At 33.3% G+C, this 9,464-nt stretch overlaps 1 protein-coding gene across 2 annotated transcripts; it reads left to right on the forward strand.

Annotated features, from left to right (window-relative positions):
• The first annotated feature begins 300 nt into the window (after positions 1-300).
• On the forward strand, positions 301-9,081 carry LOC103501301 (protein LIKE COV 2). Of its 2 annotated transcripts, none has more exons than XM_017047485.2 (7): positions 301-558; positions 4,928-4,980; positions 5,091-5,200; positions 6,110-6,277; positions 6,795-6,892; positions 7,425-7,548; positions 8,733-9,081. In XM_017047485.2, exons 1-7 carry the CDS (start codon positions 457-459, stop codon positions 8,843-8,845), a joined length of 768 nt encoding a protein of 255 aa, XP_016902974.2. In that variant the 5' UTR covers positions 301-456; the 3' UTR covers positions 8,846-9,081. The 2 variants fall into 2 exon arrangements, with proteins under 2 accessions (XP_016902974.2, XP_050937921.1); XM_051081964.1 differs by lacking the exon at positions 301-558 and adding an exon at positions 4,713-4,730.
• The last annotated feature ends 383 nt before the right edge of the window (positions 9,082-9,464 follow it).

A 9,464-nucleotide genomic window follows, 5' to 3' on the forward strand; every position in this document is an offset into this window, starting at 1 on the left:
GACGCTAATAAATTTGATATAAAAGTTAGATCGATAAATATATTTCTTTTTTAAATTTTTGTTTTAGTTTAAAAGTATTTACGAAACTTTTTAATATTTATTACTATTTTTGAAACAAAATTTTAATGAATGATTTCTATCTAAGGATTTTTTTTTTTCTCTTGAAAGTTTAAAGACATTTTTTTAGTTTTTCAAATTTAAAAATATTATTTGCACAAATCATAAATCAGAGATGGACATTTTTTTATAATTTAGAAAAAGTTGATTTCAGGGGAAAAACCTAATAATTACACGTGTAATTGCCATTTGTTTGACACCAAGAGGAAAGTAAACGGCGGTGGGCAGTTATCGACGGAAACATCAACAAATACACGCATTAGGAAATCCAAAAAAAGTAATTCTAACAAAACGACAATCGGAAAAAATCCAAAGAGTCTCGACCTCAGTCTTCCTTCAATGGTTGATAACAGAGAATCTTCGGCTCCGATGATCGATTCTGATCCCGACGAGGATACTCCCAAGTCCCCTCCATCTTCTCCCAGTTCATCCACTCGCAAGGTACTCTATAATCCTTTTTCGAGCTTTTTTCTCTCTCCTCTTTATTATCTGCCAAATCCTTTTCTATTGATTATAAACTTTATCTGTTTCGCGTTATTTCATTCATTATTGAAGCTATCTAGGGTTTATTCTAGCTGTAAAGGGTACTTTTAGTTTTAGTTGAAGGATCAATTGAGAAGGAAGAGGAGTCAGTCTTTGGATTGGCGATGGGTGCTCAGGGATTCTCTTTTCGTATGATGATATCTTCAGGAACAATAATTTAGTTGTTTTAAGTATTTAATGAAGGGAAGCTTCTGTTCTGGTATAGGAATCGTGTGGTATAAAAAAGGTTGGAAGAGAATGGTAAACTCGAAATCCCAATTGCTATTTTCTTGAAGGTATATTGAATTAGTTTTTTTTTTTTGTTAATGCCCCTCTTATTCATATCTCCCTTGTGAATGTTAATGTTGAGGATCTCACGTAAAAAAAAAAGTAGAGAAATCTCACCCTCATGGACTACTCCACTCATTACCAATTAGTTTTAAGATAGAAATTTCGTGTTATTGAATAGGTATTTGAGATAGGTTAAAGGGAAAAAGGTGGGATCCAATCCAAGAATGGTAAACTCATAGAGGCACCATCCTGAGGGGGCTTGTTGAGGATTCCACGTTGGAAAAGTGGAGAGACTTCACATTCAAAATAGATGGGCCGCTTGATATGAAAACTCTAGGTTTTGAAAATTAGGAACCCAATTGGGGAACCCCTAACATCAAAATCTTAAATCCCCAATTAATTTAACAACTATCCAACGAAATGGATTAGATTTGTATTACCTTTTGATTGAAGACCAAGATATAAGGAGAACTAGTTCCTCACTCCAAGTTTGGACACTCCACAAGCAAGGTGATCAAACTTATCTGAATGTCCTTAGCATGCAACCCTGAATCAAAAATTGCAAAAGGATGGTGATGAGACTCGAGAATTTCTATTGATAGAAAAAACCCTAAAACTTCAATTATCAAAAACTTCCTTTAAACAACCTAAAGACAAGGCTTAAATAGCCTCCCAATAAAACCTTAATGCATTATGAAAACACTCAATTAACTCTACTTAGATGTTACTTAAAAGGATAAAACCGAAATATATTAAAATTACATCACAATTATTAAATAGAATCTAATTAAGAAGTTGATGCTTGGTTAGTTCATATCATCCTCTCTTTCTTTTGAAGGATTTGCCCTCAAATCCGAATCAAAGCCTTGTAAAGCAATCTTGAAATCATGAGATGTCAAAGGTAGGCACTATCTTGCTTTCCTTCTAGTTTTGAAAGAATATTGGTCCTTCAAATCTCCATTCAGTTTGTGGCCATCAAAAGAACTTGGCACTCATGGAGCTTTGCTTTAATACTTTACTTCCGGCAAAAATTCAAAGGAAAAATTAGGAAAACTTGGTGGAAGTTCACTTTGTCAGAAAATAGACTTTTTTGTCATTCTCACGAATTTCCGAACTCATATGTTTGGCTTTTCTCTCTTCAATGTTTGCACAATTTTCTTCTTCACATATTTCTATTGTTTTTGTCTTAGTCTCACTCCTTTTGTCTTCCAACTCACACCCAATAAGTTTTTCTTCTCTTGGAAGCAACGATACAACATAGGATCAAATATTATTTTAGACTCTAATGGACTAGAAATTACGTCAGTTTCCAGTTCACTACTACCTACTTCCTCTATCCCACTACCATTAACACATGCTTCTCTAGTAATAAGTGGTTCTACAATAATGTTCATGCATTAACATAACATTATTACGTTTCTCTTTACTAGTGGTTGCATTAAAATTGAGCTTAGATTTAGTGTACCTTAAAGATTTCCTTTGGAGTAGCCTTTCTATCTTGATGGCAACGTGCACCATTTCTTCCAAGTCCTCACAAGGTTGAATCTTTTCTTGTTAGACAAACATATCAGCAATTTTCTCATTAAGTCCAATGTAGAATCAATTCATGTTAGTTTCCTCATCCTCATATATGTTAACCTCCTCAAGTAGAACAACTCTTCATTGTAAGTGTTCACATTTTTGCTCCCTTGTTTCATAATTTGCAATTTGTGGAAACCTTTAGGATTAAAATGCTTGGTCATTAGCTCCTCGATTTCTTTCCAGGATAGTGTTGCATGATTTCCACTTCTCCTTTTCGACAATAAATACCTTTACCATGTTGGTGCATATTGTTCAAACGTAGAAACAACAAGTTTTACCTTTTCCTTTTCACTGGAATGGTGATATTCAAATATGGCATCAATTTTCTCCTCCCACAAAAGATAATGGAAGCATGATTTGATCAACTTGATAACTATTTTTCAAACCTCTTCTTTCTCTTGGGCCATGTTACGCTCTAGGCCCATCTATAGAAGGGTTGGAGTTAGATTCATTTTGCTCTGAGTCTTCTTCCTCGTCAAGATTCCTCACAACCTGTCTCCTTACTTCAGGTCTTTCTTTAGCTTGAAACCTTTGTTCTAGTATGTCTAACTTTACATTGATTAAGGTCTCCAAGCGTTGCATGACTTTCTCACTATGTCCTTGTAACGGCCCCTGTGGAGTACCTCCATTGCCCGCCATTCTCCTCACAAATATGAACTCTTTCACTAGGGCAATAGCCAATATTTTGCGACCAAGTTCAAAAGAGCAAACCAACAACAAACCAAGCAAGAATGACTATAAAGTGCCAAACTCAAGCAAAGAACTAGTTGAATGCAACAAAAGACGAGAACTAAAAATCAAGAACCTAATGCTTGGGATACAACAAACTAAACAAGAAACAACGAAAATTATGATATCCAAAATTAAGAATTTAATATTCAAAATTCAAAACTTGTGCAACATGAAAAAAAAAAAGGCAAACTACTAGACTAAACAATGACAAAAGGGAATGAAGAATTAAGAATAGAAACTGAGGACACTAATTTTACCAAAAACCAAATCCAAATCACCAAACAAATGCACTCCAAAAACTAATAATTTTCTTACAAAGTTTCAGCAGCTTTGAATTTAGCTGTTTAATTGACGTGGCTGCTTGACTTGCTTCCGAATATTTTTTAACTTTTTCAGATTACCTTACCTTCCGCTGGCGGCCACTATTTTTTTTTAAATCAGATTCTCAAGCGGCAATCATACCTTTTTTTCTTTTTCTTTTTTCCTTAAATTTGAAATCTTCTTTTCTTTTTTTCTGATGCAATCCGAAAATTTCTTCAAAACATTTCTTTTTTAAATCCAACCTTCTAGTGGTACAATCAAATTCAATTCACAGTCAAAATTTTCTTTCCAAGAACAAAACAGAAAAACGTAATTAGAAACTAGACTCAATCAAGAAAGCAATTAACATATACCCAATCTAGAGCCTAGGTTTCGATGCCAAATGACATGAAAACCCACGGTTTTGAAAATTAGGAACCTAATCGGTGAACTCTTAATATCAAAATCTAAAACCCCTAGTTAATTTGGCACCAACCCAAGGAAATGGATTGGATTTCGATTACCCTCTGATCAAAGACCAAGATATAAGAAGAACTAGTTTTTCATTCCAAGTTTGAACACTCGACCAACAAGGTAATCAAACTTACCTAAATGTTCTTGGTATGCAACATGAATCAAGAATTGCAAAAAGATGGTGATGAGACTGACATCTATGAAAAAATTTCTATTGATAGAAAAAACCCTAAAACTTCAATTATCAAAAACTTTCTTTAAACAATCTAAAGACAAGGCTTGAATAGCTTCCCAATAAAACCCTAATGCTATTTAAAACTAAATTAACACTACTTTAATGTTATTTAAAAGGATAAAACTGAAAAATATTAAAATTACATCACAATTATTAAATATTAAATAGAATCTAATTAATAATTTGACCGCTCTTCTCATTTTGTCAATTGATTTTGACGTGGAAACTCATGTTATCTAATACCCTCATATGAGAAACATGTAGTGTATTTCATTATCGATATATTACATATCTTCAATGCATTCCAAAGTTCTACAGTGATTAGAATCTTGAAAAGTTTCTCTGAAGTGGGGCTGTCGCTTGTTTTGATTTGAGAATATGTCACTTCAACATCCAAGCCTTCTTCTAACTCTTAAACAATATGGTGTATTTCAAGTTACAAGTTACAACCCTAGTAACAGAAGTCAGCTGAGAAAAGGTGAAAACGCAAAACTGGCCTCTGTTTTTTGGGCATTTCTTGGTGCTAGAGAGTACTTGGAGTCTTGCTCACAACCTGCAGCTCCCATCTCTTGTTCTAATATCTACTCATTATTTCATGTTTTTTAGCTACTAATTGTGGATTATCTTTAAAATAAGTTGGTTTTTGACCATGTCAATTATTGGATTCTTTTTCAGGCTTGCTATGCTGTTCTCCAAAGTTGGGTCTCAAAGAAGTTCATGACTGGATGGTAATCAGCATTAAAAGAGTGTTTCATACTGCTTATCTGCAACCATTTAAATCAATTTCTAGGCCTTCAATTTCAACTATACAAGATTTTGATAAATGATGGAATTGCAGTGTGGTTCTGTTTCCTGTTGCCATTACATTCTTCATCACATGGTGGTTTGTCCAGTTTGTCGATAGCTTCTTCAGCCCGTTATATGCCAGGCTTGGCATACACATATTTGGTATGTTTCTTATGCTCCAGTTGTTGGTCAAGTTTGGGTGCTTTGGAAAATACTTCTGTGAACTTTTTACTATATTGACTCTCTGTTCCAATACACACTTCGTGTAGAAATTCAAGCTTAATCGATTCAGCTGTTAACTAGGCATTGCTAAGATTGCTTTCTTTTATCTTTTGATCTTTTTGTTTTTATTTTTTTTATTTTTCCTTTTCATATAGGTTTAAGTTGGTTGCTTAATTCTAGCACAATTAAGGATTTTTTTATATAAGTTCAATCCATAGTGGCCACCTACATAGGAATTAATTTTCTACGAGTTTGCTTGACATCCAAATGTTGTAGGGATAGGTGGGTTGTCTTATAAGATTAGTTGAGGAGAGTGTAAGCTGGTCCGAACAATCATAGATATCAAAAGAAAAAAAAACAAGAGTATTCATCCACTGTTAGGATCGTATGAGGTTTAGGTGTGTAAATATTTTACTTGGACCCTCATGGGCATTAAGAGAATGAAGTATAGGAGGAGAGCACAAGGAGCTTAGAAATACTGGATATGAGCGAGCGTATGTGGATATTTTGAAGTTTTATGGGTTTGACTTTTTATATTGATATGGTTGAAGGAAATTCGCACTTCCACCTAATTGACTAGGTTTACGCAAGAATAATCCTTTTTCTATTATTGGAAACCAAGCTTTCATACAGTTCCTGTCTTTCTCTTCGTACTCTTTACTTGCTGAATTGTTATCATAAATATCTATTTTCTGACTTTTTCAGTCTGATTCTAGGCTTCATCACATTTTTTGCTTTTGTTGAAGATATAGCCTTTGACTTATCCCTTCTTTTCATTTGCAGCTTACTAACTTCATCATTTTCTTGCAATTATGATACGCATGTTAAATAAATGATTTTTCTTTGCAGGTCTTGGATTTGTTTCATCTTTGATATTTATATTTTTTATTGGTCTATTTGCTTCATCATGGATGGGTGCCACTGTGTTTTGGCTAGGAGAGTGGTTTATAAAAAAGATGCCCTTTGTAAAGCACATTTATTCAGCTTCAAAACAAATTAGTGCAGCTATTTCTCCAGGTATCTCGTGTGCTTCTGTTTGTTGATTTATCTTGGTAACTTTTGTTCTCGTATCTTAAGATCGACTTTAATGCATTAATCTTGTTTCAAGTTAAATGGAGGATCTATAATATTTTTAGTTCATGTTCAATCAATCTAGACATTTTTCCAATACAACATTTGAATTGATGCCACTGTAACTTGTTCATTTGTGATACCAATCACTACCAGGAAGAACACAAACTGTTATCGGGACTTATTATAGTAAGGTCAGGTGTTTATTTTCACTAGTTTGATAGGTCAATTCTTTTTGGTATCATTCTCCTTTAGAAGCTACTTGAAGTTTTCTTGCTAGTGCAAAGCCTTAAATTAATATGCTTTATCAAAATCTAGTATAAGTGTAAAATTTTTATTTTTTGTGATTCCTTTTTTTCTAATTGTTGTCGTGGTTTAAAGTTTTAATATAATTGGGTAAAAATGACAGAATTATGAGGTATAACTAGTTTACAGATTTCTTTCTATTATTCCTGTTGCACAGACCAAAGTACCACAGCATTCAAGGAAGTGGCCATAATACGGCATCCAAGAATTGGTGAATATGCAATTGGCTTTATTACCTCATCCGTTGTTCTTCAGGTATTTTGTGTCCAATCATTTAATTTCACAATTTTCTTCCAGTTCATTTTAGGAATTGCTGTTCTATGATTTTAATTATAAGATTCCTTTTGATAAGGATTTCATTTTAGTTTTATGTTCTTACAAATTATGCTAGATTTCTCACCATTTATTTGGTAATTTTTCGTACATTTGATTATAACTTAGGCTTATTTGCTAAACGTAAACATCATTAATTCAATACCATCTTTTTCAAAAACTACATTTTTTTAGTTTTCAAAATGGGCCTAATTTTAAGAACACATGTAAAAGTAGACAACAAACAGTAAAACACAATACATAAGGTGGGGGTGGCTGTAATGTTTCGATCTCTAATATTCACTTTAAAAACCAAAAAATAATTAATGAAATTTTTATATGATGGGCCGTAGAACTGTCACCCTTGACCTGTCAACAGATATAGGACATCAAAATGCTTGATCTATAGATTTTGCTTAGGATAAATGTACATGACTCAGTTATGCCTTTGATAAATTTTTAATGATAATGACAGATCAACGGATATGAAGAGTTATGCAGTGTTTATGTTCCCACAAATCATCTTTACATCGGTGACGTTTTTCTTATAAAATCTGAAGACATCATACGACCAAATTTATCTATCCGAGAAGCCATAGGTCAGTGTTTTCTTTTTATAAAGTTTAATGGAATGTTCTTTCTGATGCTCATTGCTTTATTTTATATGTGATTTTAGAGCAAATAATTAGGACTTTTTATTATATTATTTGAGTTGACAAGTTATTTATTGTGAAACGATGCTATTACTGACCTTATTCCTCTCAACCAAGTAGCTGCATATTCATGTAAGAAACCTGAAACGGCTTCTTATTTAAAGCCCAAAATGTTTAAACCCTCTTCCCCCATGTTCTCCTCTCCAATCATCAACTTTCTCGTCCCCATAGTCAATTGTTTCCTGGATAACACAAATATAAATTTCAAAAGCCAAATGTTTATCAAATGGAGGCTACATTCTTTACGTAGCCCAAGTAATCAAAGGGCGATTGTACTCCGTGAATCAAGTTTGTGGATGTTTATTAGAATGATATTTGTGAATACATGACAGAAGCCATTTATTTAAAGGGACTATGGCAAATGGGTGTAAAAGGGATTAACCTAGTAATTTGCCCAAATTACACTAATCCTTCCTTCATGAATGTTTTAGTTTTCAAATTTTGGTGGAGGTTTTGAAACCATTTAAAAAGCTAGAGAATAAAACTTAAGAACACTGAGTGGTATAATTTTATAAGCTTAGTTTTCAAAACCAAAATACCAAAAATAAAATGTTTACTAAATGAGACTCTAGTAATAATTGGATGCCCTGGGCAATATTAGTAGAGACTACCTTTCATGTATTGGCTGAGAAGGTTTCGGTTGATGGGGGGAGAAAAATATTATGATAGTTTAGTGCGACTCCTGAGTGGTTTCAAGGAAAAGGGTGCAAGCAACTCGTATTACTTGGTAGTATGTATAGTGAGTTCAGTCTCGAGTGTTCCAAGGTTATATCAGTCAGAAAAGTATGATAATTGGTTGAAAGTCGATAAAATGGGATCAGATTCAGTAGGCATTTTTTGTTGTAAATAATATAGACCATCATCCTTTATTGAGAAGACATGATTTTCCTTGGACTTCAACATGCCAATGAAAGCTCCTGTAAAACTCAACGAACTGAATGATATTCAATACGATTATTATTTGCGTGTGATCCTTATTGGGCTATAATTGCATCTTCTATAAACAGCTGTATCCATTTTTCTTATTCATATAGCAATATATGACATGGGCTTTTATTTGCATAATGCAGAAATCATAGTTTCGGTAGGGATGACGATGCCGCAGGAAATTTCTCCTGTTGAAAGAAAAAGGATTCCACATCAAAATGATATGATCCCGTTCAATAGAATGGCTTCCATTTGAAAGGTTATACATCAAGCATTTACTAACTAGTCTTACCTTGCACATAACTTAACTAGTTACTTTAGGACATCTTCACAACCCATTGTCTGTACCGGCATATATGAATTTTCCATACTTATACATGACCACGTATATAAAGTGAATATCTACTTGAAAAGGAAGAACATTAAACGTTGTAATGTTAAAAGGGGGAAATTGAGCTTCTAACCTTGGTAAATAGTACAAACTTTATTTCAGCTGAGCATTATGCTGGTTTCTATGTTTCATTTTGATGGCCTAATAAATTACATAATGAATAGACCTATTGCCTTTCATATTCTCACCTTCCATAACGGAGGGCTACTCGGTCTTTTTCAACTTTAGTCAATTTCAAATAATTGTGTTGACTTGATGAGTGTTAATATTTCGTAGTATATGGTTTGTCTTGTAAATTTGTAGTTAATAGATAAAGAAATTAATTATCATTTTAAAGGGATATGGTTCTCTCTCTCTCCCTTGCAATTGTTGAACTTGAAAAACTTGGTGTTGATATTGTTGAAATCCAAACTTGGTGTTGATATTGTTGAAATCCAAACTTGATGCTCATTCCTTATTCTTTTTACGAACCAATTTATAAATG

This window comes from Cucumis melo, chromosome 3, assembly GCF_025177605.1.
Source record: "Cucumis melo cultivar AY chromosome 3, USDA_Cmelo_AY_1.0, whole genome shotgun sequence".
NCBI lineage: Eukaryota > Viridiplantae > Streptophyta > Magnoliopsida > Cucurbitales > Cucurbitaceae > Cucumis > Cucumis melo.

Bases quoted from the DNA above. Each gene is read 5' to 3' on its own strand.
- LOC103501301 (XM_017047485.2), top strand. From the start codon at position 457: ATGGTTGATAACAGAGAATCTTCGGCTCCGATGATCGATTCTGATCCC. The intron at 559-4,927 runs GTACTCTATAAT...ATTCTTTTTCAG, and splicing joins CCAGTTCATCCACTCGCAAG to GCTTGCTATGCTGTTCTCCA. The intron at 4,981-5,090 runs GTAATCAGCATT...ATGGAATTGCAG, and splicing joins AAGAAGTTCATGACTGGATG to TGTGGTTCTGTTTCCTGTTG.